Source organism: Anthonomus grandis, chromosome 3, assembly GCF_022605725.1.
Source record: "Anthonomus grandis grandis chromosome 3, icAntGran1.3, whole genome shotgun sequence".
NCBI lineage: Eukaryota > Metazoa > Arthropoda > Insecta > Coleoptera > Curculionidae > Anthonomus > Anthonomus grandis.
Window position 1 is genome coordinate 9326330 of NC_065548.1, and position 19972 is coordinate 9346301.

Here is a 19972-nt window from a genome sequence, read left to right on the forward strand (position 1 = left end):
ATAACAGTATTTAGATAAACAAACAGCCATTTCTTTTACATGCATTATCTAGTCAAGTCTTTTGTCTAATCTTACCTTCAAAAACAAAGCATCATCTGTTGTTTGTGCTGTTTTTGCAAGAAAAAATAAAGGCATGATCTGTCTTATTGTCAACAAATAGAAAAATACATTTACTATAGTTTCATGTCAGTTCCATTTATGTAAAATCTTCATTTGTATGAAGTGCTTGCCTATCTGTCAACTGTGAAATGTGAATGCCAAACTTGTCATCAAATAGTTGATGAGAGACATTATAGGTATTAGAACTGGAAGTTATATAATAGCATGTTGTCATTGTTCTTTTCATTGTTTGACCATGCTTATTCACACACACGCAAAATAAAGGCCCAATGTTCTTAAATTAACTTAAAAATTGGTTTTTGAGAAAGTGTGAATGTAAACTAAGAGTGTGAGAGTCAGCTTGGTGAACCTGGAGATGTGAATTTTGGAGGAGATATTCGCGACTCAACCACTCAGCGTCATGCAAAGGGATTCCTGAAAATTACAACCTAACTGGGATAAAATCGAGGAAAACCTTTTAGTGTAGGGATCTGAGGCTCAGCCAGAGATAATGATCAGGATTTTTACATAGACTGGTTAACTCGAAGATATGAAATATTAATACTGAATTTATCTTTAAGACGTAATCTAAGAGAGCATATTACAGCGTATCATGGCCCACGTTATAAACACGACTAATAAAACCTAATATTACAATTTTTTATTGCCTTTCTTGCCGACAAAGAGTTCGTGGGTTCCCTAATTGTTTTTAATACGGCCATTTAAAAAACCAACATGAATTTACTGTGTTTACACGTTCGGTAAAATAAACAGATCTCAAGGAACAGACTCTCGCACGCCGCTCTCCGTCCGGTTTCATGGTGCGGAATTAGTCGCTCAAAGGCGCGAAACACCATCGAAAGTGTGCGACGAAAGTGCGGACGTTTTTTCTTTTTTTTTTTTTTTTAAATAAAAAAACCGCGGGAAAATCGTATGTGAAAGAAGTGAGAAAAGAAACGTGCTTTGTACACGAAAAGTGTTCATTTCCGTTATGGTTTTGGGTTTAATGGGCCGTAAACTAAGGAGAAGTATCGGGTTTTAGAGGTACGTTTGCTTATGGAGGTGCTAATTAGAAATTGATAGTCAGAAAAAGGTTTTTGGCAGGAAAATGTGTGGGAAAGTATGTCAACAGGAATGCCAACAGGCTCAGTTTGTTTAAAAATCCATAAAAATGTGACTTTGGTTATGGGATTTTTTTAAGCTTAAATTAACTTTAACTAACCCTACTTAATTAATTAAGGTCTTCTTACAGGCATCTAAAGAAATTTTTAATACTAGGTAATGAAAATCATTTTTCTTTTTTTTCTGGTGGTAAAAGTAATTTTTGGCTATCAGAAAAATATATTCCCAAAACCTGGAAGAATAAGAAAACCACTCCAAATGCCTGGATACAAAATTTAATTAATTAAGAAAAATAGAAAAAATATTTTAATAATTTAAAAATTACAAAATCGGTTTCAGTTGCCTGGAAGAAATAAATATTGTAAAATTAATTCAGCTACAAAGAAAAAAACTAAATTATTCCGCAAGCCTGAAAAAAATAAAGAAATAGTGTTAACTGCCTGGAATTAATTAATTAATTAATAAAAAGGTGCAGAAAAGAAAAAAATTAAAGGGTTAAGTAATTAAGAATTAATCAGTGAAGAAAAAATAGAAGCTAATTAAGTTATCATGAGAAAAAAATTACTCCAAACTACTTCAATTGGCTGGAATAAGAAATTAATTAATAAAGAAAAATTAATAATTAATTTAGTTGATATAGGAAAATATAAAATTTATTAAAAAAAAACAAAAAAATAGGCGTTAGTTGCCTGGAAGAAAAAATTAAAATTAGTTATTATCAGTTGAAAAAATCATAATTATTCCAGGAGCTTCAAAGATTAAAAAAATGTTAATTATTGAACTAATTAAGAATTAATTAATTCAGTTACAAGAGACAGAAATCAAAATTATTGCAAAAACCTGAAAAAAACAAAGAAATGGTTTAAGAAGTATATAATTTCTCCCAGAATTAATTAGGAACCTTATTAATTATCAGTATCAGCTGAATGAAAGAAAGAATTAATTCATAATTAATTCAACTACAAGGAAAATATCTGAATTATTCCAAAAGGAGGAATAAGCCAGAGTTAGAAAAAATTTATTATAATATATATTTATTATTATATATATTATTATTTATTATTATTTCAATTGTCATAAGGTAAAAATTTTTAAATAAATCCAAACGTTTGAAAAAATAAAGAAATCGTTTTAATTGTCTAGAAGTAGATTCAAATTATGCTTATTGCTTGAAATGAAAGTTTAGTTAATGAACTAATTAAGAACTAATAAATTTAAAAAAACTATAAATTAACTTAATATAATATTTTTATTTATTTTACTTACAACACTTCAATCAGCTTTTATTTCAACTGAAGTGATTTTAAGTATATGCACATAAATGAGAAAAAGTAAAGGACCAAGTACTGATCCTTGCGGAACACCCATATTTATATTAAGTTCCTTAGAGATACCACCATTAAATTTGACAGCCTGGACACGATTTGATAGGTAGGAAGGAAACCACTTAAGGGCAGTTCCTCTGAAACCATAGAGCTCCAGTTTCATTAGCAGCACTCTGTGACTCACGCAGTCAAATGCCTTGGACTCGTCACAGAATACCGCTGCTGCAACTTCACCAACATTCAATCGGTTGTACAGGTGCTCTAGAAAACTAAAGATAGCATCATTTGTGCTCACAGACTCACGAAAGCCAAACTGCTGAAGACTCAATAGGCCAAACCTATTTAAAAATGAAACCCTCCTCACCTTAACAAGCCGTTCCACTATCTTGGCTAAAGTAGGCAATAACGCTATAGGTCTAAAGTTAAAGGACAGTCGCGATATTATAAGGAAATAAATTTTAAATGTCTCCAATAGCCTGAATAGGAAAAATAAATAAAAGCCTATAAATAAATACAAGAAAAAAATCAAATTATTATGCCAAAATCTTAAAGGAATAAAGAAACGGATTAAACTGCCTGTAATGTAAATTTATTAATTAGGAAAAATCACAAACTAATTTAATTAGTATATAAAAATACAAATTTATTACAAAAATTGAAAAATCGGTTCCACTTGCCTAAAAAAAGGAATTAATTAAAAAATACTTTAGCTACAAGAAAAATATCTAAATTATTCGAAAAAAATAAAAGCGTAAAAAATAGCCAGTTGCCAATAAAAACGAATTAATTAATTAAAAGGAACAGAATTAAATTTATTGTTCATAAGTAAAAAATATTCAAAATTATTCCAAAAGCTTGAAAGAATAAAGAAATTGCTTTAAATGCCAAAAGTTTAGAAAAATAAAAAATGGATATAGTTGCCTGGAAGAAAAAATTAATTTATTTAAAAAAATAGGAATTAATTTAGTTATCACGCCTAAAAAAAAATCAAAATTATCTTTTATTCCTACTGCTCGAAAAAAAAAAGTTTTAATTAATGAATTAATCAAGAAAGAATAAATTCAGCTACAGCAACAAAAATTAAATTTTTCCAAATATCTGAAGGAATAAAAAATAGTCATAGTTGCCAGAAAAGAAAAATAAATTAATTTTAATAGTTTACAATATAATTTAGTAATTAACGAGGAAAAAAAAATATTAGCCTAGAAAAATTGAACGAATAAACAAATGGTTTTAGCTGCCTGGAAGAAATCAATTAAGCTATAAAGAATAAAATATAAAATCATTCCTACTGCTCTGAAAGAAGAAATAAAAAAAATAGAAGCTAATACAGTTACCATGAGGAAAGAAATTAAAACTTTATCAAATTTCCTCGAAAAATAAATAAAGGCCTCAGCTCCCTGGAAGAAAAGAATAATTCAGATACTTAGACAAATTACTGCAAAAACCTTAAAATAAAAAAATGGTTCTAATTGCCTGAAAGAACAAATTAATTCATTAAAAAGAAATTAATGTAGTTGCCATGACTAAAAAAAAATCAAAATTTTCCCAAAAATTTTTTAAAGCCTGAAAGGTTTAAAAAAATGATATGAACTGTGTAAAAGTAATAAATTAATTAATTAAAAATAAAACCTAAATTGTTTTTACTATGCGCAAGAATAAATGAGATTTAATTAAAAAAGTAATTAGGAATACGTCGATTAAAAGAAACTAATTTAGTTATCATAAGTAAACAAATTGTGAATGTTTACAATAGCGTGGCAAAACATATAAAAACCTAAGCTACTTGGAAATAAACATTAACTAGGTACAAGAAAAAAATAAAAATTATGCCAAAAGCCTAAAAGAATGAAGAAACGGCGTGAACTGCTTGTAATGTAAACTTATTAATTAGGAAAAATTAAAAAATAACTTTGATTAATATAAAAAAATATATAAAAATAAATTAAAAAATTGGTTCTAGTTGCCGAGAAGAAAGAATTAATTTTATATTAATACTTAACAACAAATAATTAAGAAAAAACTAATTTAGTTATCATGAGGGAAAAAATTGAAAATGCCTGGGAAAATATCACAGTTTGGAAAAATATCAATATAATTCTAAAAGCTTAAGAAATAAAGAAAGTAGCATTATTTATTTGAAACAAGGAGTTAATTAATTAAGAAAAACATTATTTTGATTTTTTAAAACATGAAATTAAACCAACTGAAAAAACTTAAAAAAGGCCTTTCAAATGCCTGAAAGAAGAAATATTTTTTTATTTCTTAGTTTACCCTCTCAAAATAAACTTAAAAAAATCACTAGAAAATAGTTTTTCGCACACAAGTGTGAAAAAATTGCCTAATAGACCCATAAGGTCTTTCCCATACGTTTTGCACCTGTCTGTGACTTTATATCACTCCCACGAAAGTTATTACTTTCCATATTCGGTACGTAATAAACTAATGTTACTTTCTAAATATCAAATTAATTTTTGTTTAACAAAAGACAATAAGGAACAGGATGTACCCTAAAATATTCACATAAAATAAATTTAGACGTAACGATAGGAACGGCAGCCTAAATGAACATTTTATAGCAGTAGTAAATTTAAATTTACTATTTGTCCGCCGTAGGCCAAATTTTAAAGTTGACGCGTATTTACGTAACGTAAAAATTATTCCAGACACGACGATTTTTATACCAAAGATACCTGAATAACCTTAAAGTGCAAATATTTATGTTAATTCCTTAAGTGATTTAAACTACGGCATATATATAAACGTATAATCATTATTTAAATTTTTGTCAATTAACAATGAATTAATTATTAATTTTATTTGTTATATAAACGTTGTGACTTAAGGGTAGACTATGGCCATGTAAAATGCAGAGGCGTAGAATTCTTATTCTAGTATTAATCCAAATATTAATTAGAAGTAATATTTAATAAATTCCAGGCAATTAAATTGGCTTTTAATTACTTACTGGTATTCCAAAAATTTGGCGTAGCAAATCCAAATTAACAAAAAAAAATTAATAAAAGAAAATATTAAAAATTATTCGAAATCTACTGCCTGTAAGAGAACAGTAATTAATTAAAAATAAACTGGAAATTAATTAAGGACAATAGGAACATCTAATACCTGCAGATATTTTTATTTAATTAATTTCTTACTTAAGATATATTTTTTTAAATCAGAATCCTAAAGCAAGTTAATTTTTTTGTCCTAATTAATTATAATAAGAAAAAACCATTTTCTAAAAAAAAAGTGTCTAGACCGTTTCTGGTAATTTAAAAAGTGCAAATTAAAAACGGAAATAATTAACACCAATTCATTAGTGCTGAAAACCGGCTATTTCCGACGATGAACTGGTTAATGCCTGAAATAAATTCTTGCATATGGGGCGTGAGATATTAGAGGCATATATATACGTCTCATTCATTATTTAGTACGGGACAAATATAAGGAATTGTAACTAATTCTCTTCATTCGTAATTTTTTTCATAATTAATTAATTATCTAAATTTCTCTTTCAGGTATTTGCGATGTCTTCTGTCCAGGCAGACGAATTAATAATTTGTATTAATTCTACTTAATTAATTTTTTCTTGCATTCAGTTAAGACCATTTTTTATTTTCTTTAATTTTAAATTCCGTTGTTTTCTTTTTGAACTTTGTTTTATTCATTAATAATAACTCTTTCCACGTAATTTGTTATTAGCATTCTAAATAATTTGTGATTAGCATAATGAATAATTGAATTAATAAAGGATAAGAAAAATCTATTAGAATTTAATTAATAAAACTATTAATTCCAACTAAGCTTATAGTAAGCCAATTACTTCGGATTTTTTTTCTTAGTGGTCTCCTCTTTCCCTCTTTCTTGTACCGTTACTTTCTTATTTGTTTTTAAATTATTATCTTTTTTTTAATACTTGTTTTTTATTTAAAGATATTTCTAATCTCTTTTAAGTAATTCAAGTTATTTTAATTTCCACTTCTTTCATGCATGTAAATTTGTTCTTTTTATTGCTTAAGCTATTTAGAAAAAAAATCGAAATTCTGATAGAATGAAATAATGGTTTAATCTGCCTGGAAGAAGAAATTAATTAACTAAAAAAAAATATATGAAAATTAATTTAACTGCCAAATAAGAGTTTAAAATTGTAAAGAAAAAATGATTAGAATTAATGATTTAAAGGCAAATTGGAAATCAATTTTATACTTAGGAGACAAATAACATTATTTTGAAAAGCCTAAACAAATAAAGGGATACCTGTTTCTGTAAGAAGGAATTAATTAATAAAGTAAAAAAATCTGAGAACAAATGAAAAAAATCCAAAATTATTTTAGTATGGTAAAATCAAAAAAAATACCCTAAAATTAATTAATTAGTTAATTAGGAACCAACTAGGAACCAACTTAAATAATGGGAATTGCCTGGAAAAAGTAATTAGTTTACAAATTATAAAAAAGTTATATCACTTGCAGGGTATATAAGAAAGGAATCAAAAATTCTTCCCAAAGACTGGAAGAACAAACTAATTAATTAAAAAATAGTAAGAAAATATTTTAGGTGCAAAAAAATAAAAAATTAGTTAATTAAAAAAAATCTGCTGCGAAAAAAATCATTATAACATTGTTCCAAAAATGTGGCAATACCCAGAAATAAATCTAAAATGAATTAATTAATTAACTAAGAAGAAATTTAAATCTGAAATATAAGAAACATAGGCTTCAATTGCCTGTAACAAGATTTTTTTTCTAAATAATTCGTTTCTCTTTGCAGTTTTTCACAAAATTCTAGAATAATAGACATATAGCTCTAATTGCCTGGAAGAAATTATCAATTAACTAATAATGAAAAATTAAACTTTGATTCAGCTACTAAAAAGAAATTAAAAGTCGTTCCAAAAGATTGTTACGAAATGTCTCGAAAAAGAAATTAATTAATTAAAAAATAATTAGAAATTAATTAAGATACAAAAAAATTAGATAATTTTTAAACACCTAAAAGAAAATAAGCATTGCTGTAATTTCCTTCAAATTTTTAACCTAAATAATAAAATGAAATAAAAGATTTTTTAATTGATAAATATAACATTAACTCAGATTCCAAAAAGGCTTTAAAATTGTTCCGAAAGCCTGGAGGGATAAAGATATAGCTGCAATTGCCTGGAAGAAAAAATTAATTAATTAGAAAATAGTTATAGTGCTAGAAAAAGAAATTAGGAAATATTCGAATGCTTGAAAGAATAGAGACATCGCCTTTACTTTATGTTCTCTAAATAAGTCTTTTATCCATTTTTCACAAAATTACTCTGTTACATTGCATTTAGAAGATGAAATAAATTTATTATTAAAAAATTAAATAGCTACTGAGAAAAAAGTCACAATTTTTCAGTAGCCTGAAAATTTACAATAAAAAAGGAAAAATCTATTAATAACAAAAAACTAGGAATTGTTTTTTTTATGTGCTGACAAAAACTTGAATTATTTTTAAAATTTTTCTCTTAAGTATTTCGTTTTTTATTTATTTTTGTATTTGAAGTCCCTTGATTTTTTATATTAAATGTTATCATTATTATTGTTAATATTATTTATTCAAAATACCGACCACTATTATCCCAAATACCAAACATCAACAACTCTTATATTCCCCTTAGTTCTACTCACACACTTTTTTCTAACATTTGACCACGTACTAAAATCCACCGAATTCCATTTGGCTTTTTTCCAGATTTCGCGTCGAAAAACAAAAACAAAACAGAGAAAAAAAAACTGGCGAAAATTGTTCAGATGACACAGAGAGAAGTTACGCTGGATGGCGGAGCACCGTGGGGATTTCGCATGAACGGCGGCCTGGATTCCGAATCACCATTGAAAGTTACCAGGGTAAGTCTTAAAGGAGTTTTCTATTTAAGGAATAAATAATATACTAGCATTCAGGTAATTTTTAGGTTAGAAATGTGAAATATTATTAACGATTATAAAAAATGTAGATTTTCCAGAGTTTTTTAAGTTGATTGAAGGTGGTGATCAAGAGTCTGATTCTTTTTGTCTTTAGTCGTAGGCTTCATAGCTTAAGAATTGTAATCTAATGGTTACCATTTAAGTTGTGGTTCACACGCTCTTCCTCCTTTTCTGAATTCCCAATTCTTCCAGAATGAAAATATTAATTCTACATATGCCGTCCAAGATCCTAAGGAGTTTTCCCCACAACAGCATTTTAAAGGCATTCAAAAGTCTTCTAATTAACTGGCATTTTATTACCTTCGTAATATGGTTATCTTTATAATTTTTTGTTAATTTAGTCAATGCCATTGATGAGTTATTCTCGATATTTATTTAGACAAAATATTTCACTTACACTTTCTACATCAAGAATGTTAGGTTCGTCCATAAAATCCATTTTAATCGTAAACTCACTTTGCTACTCTTGTTACTTTTTGACGATAGAAGTCGTGGACAGTCTGCTACAATGCAACATTCACTGCTTTACTGAGTAAACTGTTCTGGTTATCGTTTTTGGGGTGATACTTTTAAGGGGAGTCGTATAGGATTTAAAGGACGTTCCTGCGTTGTTTTCTCATTTTGCAGCTTTTGACGTTGGCCTTCTGCTGGTTTTTCCAAATCGTCTTTGGGAGTTTTAGATACATTTTCCTCCTTCCTATCTTTTTTATCTTTTTCTGGCAGTGTACTCTGTTCAAGAACTATTGATAACTCTTGGGGTTTTGATAAAGTCTGAATCTGTTCAGATACTCCTGACGGGTCTTGAAATTCGACCAAATCGGGGTTGATATCACGTTCTTCTTCTGCTGTTTCTGCAAAACTTGCTTCGCACCTTGTTCCCACTACTGACGCTGGAAAATCTCTTTCAGGTCATTCTTAACTTTCTGGTCCTGCCCAAACTTCTTCTCGTTCTCGCGATTCTTCAAGATCTTCTTTATAATTCTGTTCGGTCCAGGTTGGTTTATATTATAACTTCTACTTGCCTCTGGTCCGCGGGTCTTTTCGCCAAATTTTCGGCAATTTATTGCAGCTTCTCGATTTTTGTTTTTTTCTTCGAGGGTCGTCGGGTTCTTCTTTAGCAGCAGCAAGTGTAGTGCTTTCTTGTAAGGGAGGTTACTTAACTTGCTTGCCTGGAATCAACTTTGCAAATTATTTTCCGATTTCAATCTTCCATCATATCATCAATCTTATCCACCCTGGGTGGTATACTTTTCATCGTTCAGCTCTCGGATCTCTTTACGTTTCCTTTGCTGTTCTTGTCTTAGTTTTTTCCTTCTGGAAGCCATCTCTCTCTCTCTAGCTATTTCGTTCAGCTCATCCACTTCCGACTTTTCTTCTAACCCTTCTGGGTAAAGCATTACGTCATCTCTTTTTTCGTCGTGTGAAGCTTCCTCAGCATCAACTTCTCCTGCCGCATCTTCTTGCTCTTGCATATTTTATTCTTGTTCTATATAAGATGCTGCTGCTTCAGTTTCTTTGCTTGCCTCAGTTTTATTCTTATTCCAGGGCTATTTCATATTGTCCTCTGGCTCCACATGAAACCGCCCAAGTAATATACTTCTTAGTTTCTCAGCATGTTCTTTGGTAAACTCCTTGTTTTCCTCCCTCCATTTGAAATAGAAGAAGAAGAAAGATAGAAGTCGTGGCTTTCAGTAGGTTACAAGCCTTTCCTAAGTATGTATTTAATATATATTTAAAATAACAAAAAATATGTTAGAGGTTTTAGAAATTCTGCCATCGACCCTAACTATTCCTATGCCATTATCCTATTACTGTTTCATTAGTATAACAAGATTTAACGGGATTCCCATGTCTAGTAACACTTTCCCGATTTAAGATTATTTCACGCAGTCAAAGGCTTCACTGTAATCGATAAACATAGGAACGTACAGCATTTCTGCGCTCACATTATGTACCTTTACTCTTATCATTTTTTAAGTAACAGATGGCTTGTTCTACTTCTGCTCTTAGTATATGCTGTTGCTGTTCAATTTTCTCGATGGAAGGAAGTATATTAAACCTTGATCTTATTTTAGTCTTGTATATCAGTATTTTCGACAAACCTCCACTTTATCGTCTCTCATTGATGACTTTCAGCTCTTTATCCTCTATCTTCCACGTTTTTGGTATAAATTTTCTTGTAAAAAAATCTCTGGTTTCATTGGTATTAGCTTTGCTGTGGATCTCTTTACATATTTGTTTTATGTGATTGTATTTCTTTATATATTCTCCTATATTCGTGCTTGCAACATTTTTGGTGTCTTACTTTCCTTATGCTTTGTTGTATCTTATTATTATATTCTTTGGCGGTTAATAGAGTTTTTTTGATAGATCTAGATAATTTCCCAATCTCTTATTAGGTTTTGTTCCAATTCTTGTTTGAATTGTTCAATGCTTCCTGGTCCTAAGGATCAAGTTATCTTTTCTGTTTTCTTTACTTTCAAAGTTCTGACTTTAGCTAGCAGGAGTTTGTGGTCACTTCTTCGAAGTTTTTACGTTTTTGACGCTTGATTTCCCTCTAGCTGTTATGAGGAAGAATTCAGTTTGATTTTGTATTGTCCTCCTGGAGATATCCACGTGTATCAGCGTCTTGGGTGTTCGTGGAACAATTGAATGAGTTTGTTGTTTCATAATTCCAGACAGTTGAATGAGCTTATCATTTATTATTTCCAGGTTGTTGAATAAATATATTATTTCATAATTCCGGTTTACTATTTCGAGATTTCAGGCAGCAAAATTAGTTTATTCATTCATTATTTTAGATAGTTGAATGAGTTCGTTCCTTCATAATTCCAGGCAGTTGAATCAGTTTACTCATTCATTATTCCAGGCAGTGGGATAAGTTTATTGTTTGATAATTTCAGGCAGCAATATGAGTTTATTATTTCTGAATTTCCGGCAGATGAATAGGTTCACTATTTTATAATTCCATGTAGTTGAATAAGTTTGTCATTTACTAATTTCAGACAGTTTAATAAGTATATTATTTCAAAATTCCGGTTTATAATTTCAAGATTTCAGGCAGCAATATGAGTTTATTATTTCTTATTTATAGTCGATGAATAAGTTCGTTATTTCACAATTCCAGGTAGTTGAATGAGTTCGTTCCTTCATTATTCTAGATAGTTGGATAAGTTTATTATTTGATAATTTCAGGCAGCAATATGAGTTTATTATTTCTGAATTTTCGGCAGATGAATAGGTTCACTATTTTATAATCCCAGGTAGTTGAATGATCTTAGTCATCCATAATTTTAAGGCAGTTGAATGAGTTCATGATTTCATAATTTCAGGCAGCAATATGAGTTTATTATTTCTTAATTAATAGCCGATAAATAGGTTTGTGACATCATATTTCCAGGTAGTTGAATGAGCTTACTCATTCATAATTTCAGACAGATGAATGAGTTCGTTCCTTCATAATTCCACGCTGTTGAATAAGTTCATCATTTAATAATACTAGGCAGTTGAATAGGTATATTATTTCATAATTCCGGTTTATTATTTCAGGCAGTTGAATGAGCTTATTCATTCATAATTCCAGGCAGTTGATTTCAGGAAGCAATATGAGTTTATTATTTCTTAATTTATAACAGATGAATAGGTTCGTTATTTTATATTTCCAGGTAGTTGAATGAGCTTATTATTTATTATTTCCAGGTAGTTGAATAAGTATATTATTTCAGAATTCCGGTTTCAGGCAGCAAAATTAGTTTATTCATTCATTATTCCAGGCAGTTGGATAAGTTTTTTTATTTGATAATTTCAGGCAGTTGAGTTTGAATTTTTATTTTTTCCGAATTTCTGGCAAATGAATAGGTATGCTATTTTATAATTCCAGATAGTTGAATGATTTTAGTCATGCATAATTTAAAACAGTTGAATGAATTCGTTATTTCATAATTCCAGGTAGTTAAATAAGTTTGTCATTTATTAATTCTATGCAGTTTAATAAGTATATTATTTCAAAATTCCGCTTAATAATTTCAAGATTTCAGGCAGTAATATAAGTTTATTATTTCTTAATTTATAGCCGATAAATGAATAGGTTCGTTACTTCATATTTCCATGTAGTTGAATAAGCATATTCATTCATAATTTCAGACAGATGAATGAGTTTGGTATTTCATAGTTCCAGGCAATTGAATGAGCTTAGCATTTATTATTTCCAGGTAGTTGAATAAGTATATTACTTCATAATTTTAAGCAGTTCAAAAAGTTCATTCCTTCATAATTCCAAGCAGTTGAATAAGTTTACTCATTCATTATTTCAGGCAAATGGTTAAGTTTATTATTTATTTATTCCAGGCAGTTTATGAAGTATATTATTTTAAAATTCCGCTTTATAATTTCAAGAGTTTCAGGCAGCAATATGAGTTTATTATTTCTTAATTTATAGCCGATAAATAGGTTCGTTACATCATATTTCCAGGTAGTTGAATCAGCTTATTCATTCATAATTTCAGACAGATGAATGAGTTAGGCATTTCATAATTCCAGGTAGTTGGATAAGTGTATTATTTCATAATTGCGGTTTACTATTTCAAGATTCCAGGCAGCAAAATTAGTTTATTCATTCATAATTTTAGAAAGTTGACTGAGTTCGTTCCTTTATAATTCCAGGCAGTTGAATAAGTTTACTCATTCATTATTCCAGGCAGATGGAAAAGTTTACTAGTTGATAATTTTAGGCAGCAATATGAATTTATTATTTCTGAATTTCTGGCAGATGAATAGGTTCACTATTTTCTAATTCCAGGTAGTTGAATGATCTTAGTCATTTATAATTTAAGACAGTCGAATGAGTTCCTTATTTTATAATTTTTGTTAATTATGTCAAGCTTTAGAACAGAATCATTCCTCTTGCCTAAGCTATAGCTTCCGATCAGTTGCCCTATTTATTCATCTTCATGTATTTGCCCAATTTTGATGTTAAAACAGCCTTGTATACATGTAACTTCTTTGCTTATTATTTACCTAATAGTTTTTTCTAATTAGTGGTATAATTCATACATTTCCTTCTCGCTACTGTGGGATACAGTTGGCACATAAACCTGGACTATATTTAAGTTGCACGCTTTAGCATTGATCTTGATCATGATTATTTTTGAGTTATTAGGTTTGTGATTGTAGTTGCTTATTAATGATTCTCACCCATTCCATGTATTGAAAGAAATATATGCTGTTATCATTTTTAATATTGAGATATCCTTGATCTGCCCAATGGGTTTCGGACAAACTAACTATTGTGATATTTAATGTTTCCTGTTCAATAATATTTAATTTACCAGGACCTCGACGTTCCAAGTGGCAATTGATATGTTCTTGAGTAGTGAACCAATTTTTGCATATTTGCGACGTTTGATCTTCTCATAATTTATTATCTATCATACGAATTTAATTATTTAGACAAACAGTACATTTCTGTGATGTTTCTCTTGTAGATATTCCTTTTCAAAATTCCATTTTTTTTTTTAACTAATTTACTGCCAGCTGTGAAACTCTTTTAATGTATTGCCTAAGCGGAAAAGGTGTTAATAAATCATAAGTTAATTTAATCATTTAAATGACAGTCGACCACTTAATCCGATAACTTATTTGCATATTAGCGCTCAAACAAACAATAATGATCTGGTTAACATCAATGAATCAAACATGATATTTTGTAATAAGTTAATTAAGGTTTGCTTATGTATGCGGAGTGTCTTAATAATACGGAGGTTTTTGTGTTTAGTAAAAATTCTCGGGGCATAGAAATATCATTTTCTAGGTACTAAAGACTCCCTTTACCTTAAAAGTGAACATGAAATAAGCCAAGACTCAAAGATAATGAACTCCTAGTTTTTTTTCACTTCAAATCCCCCTTCGGCTTTAGTCATAAACGTTTTTCTAATAAAATATAATATATAATCGAGTTCCTGTTTGAACTATTGCGCACTCTCTCTTTCAACACAAAACCTCTCATTTGAATTCATATAATAAGCGGTTTGTTCAAGCCGATCCCGATCTATGACTAAGTACCTCGCAATAATTACATAATTACTTACTGTCAACATGTAAACAGACGCACGCTGTTTAAATAAATATCAGATGTTTGTATTAGGAAGCATCTGGTTTATTTTTGTTAATTTTATTATTTCATAAATTAGCAGGAAACTCTTTTAATATCTTAAAAGATACTGAAACTAATTCAAATTATTGCGCTGTGACCTTTTGCTTGGAAACCTCTTGACTTATTAATGGTTTCAATTAGATAAGGTCCATTAAAAATCATTGATATTTGGGCGCAGTTAAAGACCATATGACCCTATTAGCCATGGTAAATTATTATAAGGCGTTTCGGTTTAATCAGTGTTAATCATCAGAGAGTTTTTTTTGTTAAAAAAGAAACAGCTTTCTAAATTATTGTGTATATTGAGTTGCTATTTTAAGTCGTAAGAAAAATAAATAAAATCGCTTGTATTGACGTATCTGGAATGCCATTTAAATAAAATAGGCAAATGTTTAGGTTTCTTGCATGGTTTTTGGGAAGAGTGCGTTTGTAAGTAAATTGGTTTTTTAAATTTAGTAAATTTTTGGTTTTTTAAATAACGTGCTATGTCCAATTAGAATCATTAATATTATTAAAAAAAATAGAGGTGACCAATTTTGCGTTCTTCTTTCTCGTCTCTATTAGTTCTGTTCTTCTCTTTTATTTTCACATGTACCTTCTTTGTAGGTCAAAGTTAGAAATAATTTTAATTTTTCTAGTTCCTGTAGGCAAATAAAAAAATCCTTAACATTATCTCGAGCTCCTAAATTTGAACGAAATCATCCGAAATGTCATAACTCTTATAAGTCCTGGGATATTAAATTCCCTGACATCTCTTCTCAGGTCTTCACTGTTTTCATGATCTATGGCATAAGATTTTGCCACTAGTGAATTTAATTCTATTTGGGAAAAAGTTCTTCTACTCAAAAAATAAAAAATCTCAAAGTTTGGAAAACTATGAGTTTTTCCTTAATATATTTCACGTTTTTAAAATATTTTCGCCCTTTTAAATCTAATAGGCCTATGTGCAATGTGATTGCTGTTGTAGTTTTTAAAATTGGTATTTTTGCTTATTGGCCAATTTTGAACCAAAAATACTCAAAATGGTATTTTTGAGAGCTTTTGTTGTACTACAGATTTGATCAGATATCATTATAACCCGGTGTTTTCGTGATCTATTAAATGAGACCACAAGTACTATGATTTCTTTTGAAGTTGAACATTAACCTGTTCAAAAAACTCATCCTTTTTTTGCTAGTAATCAGGTCCTCAAGTACTAGTAAATCATAGTACTTGGTGATCTGAATAGTAGGGTAGGTAGAGTAAGTTGTAATAAAAATAATTAACAAATATGTAGGAATTAAAAATTTAATATTATAACTGCGTGAATTTAAAACAATCAACTAACTATCTGGACGAAAAATTAATTAATTAATTAATGAGGTAAAACATATGAAAAAAATTAAAAATAAATAATTCATTCTTTCTTCTTCGGGGCATCTCCTGTAGTCATTAAAATATTTTTGCGTTCGTTCTTGCAGATAAATTAATTTTTAGTGTTATTTTAAACACTAAAATAATAATATATACTGCGTAAATAAAAAAAAACTTTCTGGAAGAAAAAATTTATTTATATGGTAAAAAATAGAACATAAAAACATTAAAAATAGATACTTTTTAACGCATTCTTATCTCTACTACTACTATACTCTCACATCTAATCTCTTATTCTGGATCCCACTTTTAGTCCAAGTTACATCCCAGATACTTAAATTGCTCAATATTCTTCTCATATATCTGAATTATTCTGATTTGCAGAATATCAGTCGTACTCACGACCATAAACGTTTTTTTATATTAATTTTTAGGCTCAACCTAGTGTTTGTTTCATTTACGTGATTCAATAATTCCTGAAAATCGTTTGCAATATCCGCGATTATTACAGTATCATCTGCATATTTGATATTGTTGATATAGATCCCGTTTACTTTAATACCTATAGGATTATTTAAAATCGATTTAAAAACAAACTTCAATGATAAAACGCAGCTTTATCTTACATCCTTTTTTACAATCAAACTGCTCGATTCTTGACAAATTGCTTAATCAAATATCCTCTTTCTCGTTCCAGAATAGATTGCTAATTAATCGATAATAAATATCTTTAATATCTAGACCCAGGTCCTTAAGGTCGAATAACTTCTGATAATCGATAAAACACATTAAAACATTCTTTCTTTGGTCCTGACTATTTTGTACCAAGGTTTGTATACTGAATATTGCTTCTCTTGTCCCAAAACCATTTTTAAGTCCAAACTGTAAAAAAAATAAATTATCAGTTTTTTTTTAATTAATTAGTTTATTTTTTAATGTAGCTAGAGCCATTTTATTAATTTTCCTAGACAATTTCAAAATTTTTCTAATTCTTGATTTTCTTGAAATTTGTCTTCTGATAGCTTAACTAATTTGTTGGTCCTTCCAGGTAATATAATAATTTCTTCCTAATCAAATATATTGAATTATTCCATGAATTTTTTAACTAATTCTTAATTAATTAATTGCTCCTTCTAGGCGGTTAAAACTCCTTATTGCAGTCAAATGAAATACTTTTTGAAATTTTTCTTGCAGATAAATTTCAAAATACAATTTTAGAATAAGTTTTATTTTTATTTTAAGCATTGAAAAATTATTTTGCTTTAATTGCTTAAAATATTTTAAAAAAAGGTACTTCCCTCAAAAAAAAAATTTTTTTATTACTTTATTTTTTTTTAATTATGTCCAGTAAAACTATTTCAGGAATGTGTGTCAATTTTCAATTTTTTTTGGCTTTATTTTTGAGTTATGGGCGTTTTGTGAAATTTTGAGGAAAAAAATTTTTTAAAGAAATGTTTTTCTTATTACTTTATAGATATTTTAAAAAACTCCAAGACAGATATCCAAAAAAATTATTCCAGAAATATGTGTATCCATTTTCAAACTTTTATATTGGCTAATTTTTGAGCTATGAAATTTTTAGAAAAAATTTTTTTTTCTATATATATTTTTTCAAAAATCTTGAAACAAGTATCCAATTAAATTGTCCTAGGAATATGTGTACCAATTTTCAAAATTTTATTTTTGCTGATTTTTGAGTTATAGGGGATTTTGTGAAATTTACAGGAAGAAACTACCTTCAATGGAAATAATTTCATTGAACACCTATTTTAGCATTTTTTTTTAAATGTACCGGGTGTACAACTAAGAGAGGTCACCGGCCATATCTCAGTAACTAATCATCCCACAGCGTAGGGAAAAAAATATTTCTCATAAAAGCGGCAAAGAGAAATCGTTGGAAATTATTTATAAGTTCATACGATGATCGCTAGGGGGCGAAATACAACATTGAAATAGAAAAAAAAATGGTTTCATTAAAAATATTTAAAGTGAATCCTAGAGAAGAATGATGGCATTTTGAAGTATGATAAATTCTAAACGCGCATAGAGGCGCCTAGAGGCAAACGTTATAAATGTTTTGGCATATATTGAAATAAACCCTCACATAAGCATCCGAAATAATTCTAGGGAATTGGTAATATCCCACGGTACAGTAGAAAATATTCTGAAAGAGCACAGGTACCTATTTTTATTTGTTATAATACTAAAATAAGCATCCTAATATCTTATATTTGTTTTTTATTTAGACTTCATCCATATCACGTGGTTCTGCACCAGGCGCTTCTCGAAAAAGACTTTGATAACAGACTTAATTTTTGTCATTGGCCGTTGAACATGGTTAGAGAAGATACCCGATTTATCTCGGAGATATTATGGACGGACGAGGCATCATTTAGCAGCGATGGCGGTGTAAACCTGCATAATCTGCATTATTGGGCAGAAGAAAATCCCCGTTGGATCCGCGAAACTCAACACCAAGGCAGATGAACTGTTAATGTGTGGTGCGGCATTATTGGCGGAAAAATTATTGGTCCTTTTTCTCTATCTCTTTTTCAATCAAACACTTTCTGGTAATGTATATTTAAATTTTTTGCAAAATGATCTCCCGGGGCTACTGGAAGATGTTGATTTGGAAACAAGAGGGCAAATAATTTTCCAACATGATAGTTGCCCTGCACATTTTGCAGTTCAAGTTCGTCAATACTTAACCAGGCAGTATCGTTTGTGGATAGGAAGAGGAAGTATATTTCCTTGGCCTTCTCGATCTCCGGATCTGACTGTCCTAGATTTTTATCTGTGGGGAAGGATTAAAGATTTAGTTTTTGCCACCTCACCCACAACACAGAACGACATGCAGGACCGAATACGCAATGCAATAAATTCCTTACCCACAGCAGAAATCCAGACAGCGGTTCTGTCAACGACACAACGACTTCGACTATGTATTGAAAATAAAGGAAAACAGATTGAGCATCTAGGACACCATTAAAAATATAAAACAATTTATTTATTACAAAAATTTGAGTTCTGGAGTTTTTTTTATTGTTCAAAAATATTTTAATTATAATAAATAATATATATTTTAATTATAATAATAATATAATAAAATATAAATATTTCGAAATAAAATAAGATATCAAGTTGCGGTTTGCGCCAGTTTTTATATTTTTTCATGCTCTTTTAGCCTAAATGTAATAAAAATTACATCGTTGTATTTAATATTAGCCAGAAAATCGCTGAAAAACTCCAAATTAAACCAAATCGCTCTCTAGCGCTCAATAAAACAACTAAAACGACTAAGTAATTACACCACATAAAAGCCTAATAATTACCCTTTAAAACAAAAGTAAGCTCGTTAAAATTCGTTAGGCCAATCAAAAGTTATCAAGAATTTTAGATATAAATATTAAACCCTTCCCCCACCTATTATTTGACAGATTAGAAAAAAAAGTTTAAAATAAAATATTTTAAGAATTTATCATACTTTAAAATGGCATCATTCTTCTCTAGGATTCATTTTGAATATTTTCTATAAAACCAATTTTTTCTATTTCAATGTTGTATTACGCCCCCTAGCGGTCATCGTACGAACTTGTAAATAATTTCCAGCAATGTCTCATTGCCGCTTTTATCAGAAATATTTCTTTCCCTACGCTGTGCGATGATTAGTTACTCAGATATGGCCGGCGACCTCTCTTAGTTGTACACCCGGTACATATAGGATGTTAAGAAAAAAAATTATTTCTATTGAAGGTATTTTTTTCCTGTTAATTTCACAAAATCCTCTATAACTCAAAAAGTAGCGAAAATAAAATTTTGAAAATTGATGCACATATTCCTAGGACAATTTGACTGCCTATCTGTTTTAAAGTTTTCTAAGATATCTATAAAATAATGAAAAAAACAATTTTTTTTGAGGAAAGTATTTTTTTTTTCACAAAACGCTCATAACTTCCAGATTGGAC

General features: G+C 29.1%; 1 protein-coding gene across 8 annotated transcripts in view; it reads left to right on the forward strand.

The window, feature by feature from the left end:
- Positions 1-918: 918 nt before the first annotated feature.
- The window catches only part of LOC126733927 (uncharacterized), a 184803-nt gene continuing 165749 nt past the window's right edge, over positions 919-19972 (forward strand). For 3 of the 8 annotated variants that reach the window (XM_050437395.1, XM_050437397.1, XM_050437400.1), the window contains exons 1-2: positions 929-1143; positions 8271-8425. In XM_050437395.1, the coding sequence (XP_050293352.1) occupies positions 8330-8425 (96 nt within the window). In that variant the 5' untranslated portion in view covers positions 929-1143; positions 8271-8329. Of the gene's footprint in view, positions 1144-8270; positions 8426-19972 lie in introns of all 8 variants that reach the window. The other 5 variants (XM_050437396.1, XM_050437401.1, XM_050437412.1 and 2 more) reach the window with 4 other exon arrangements.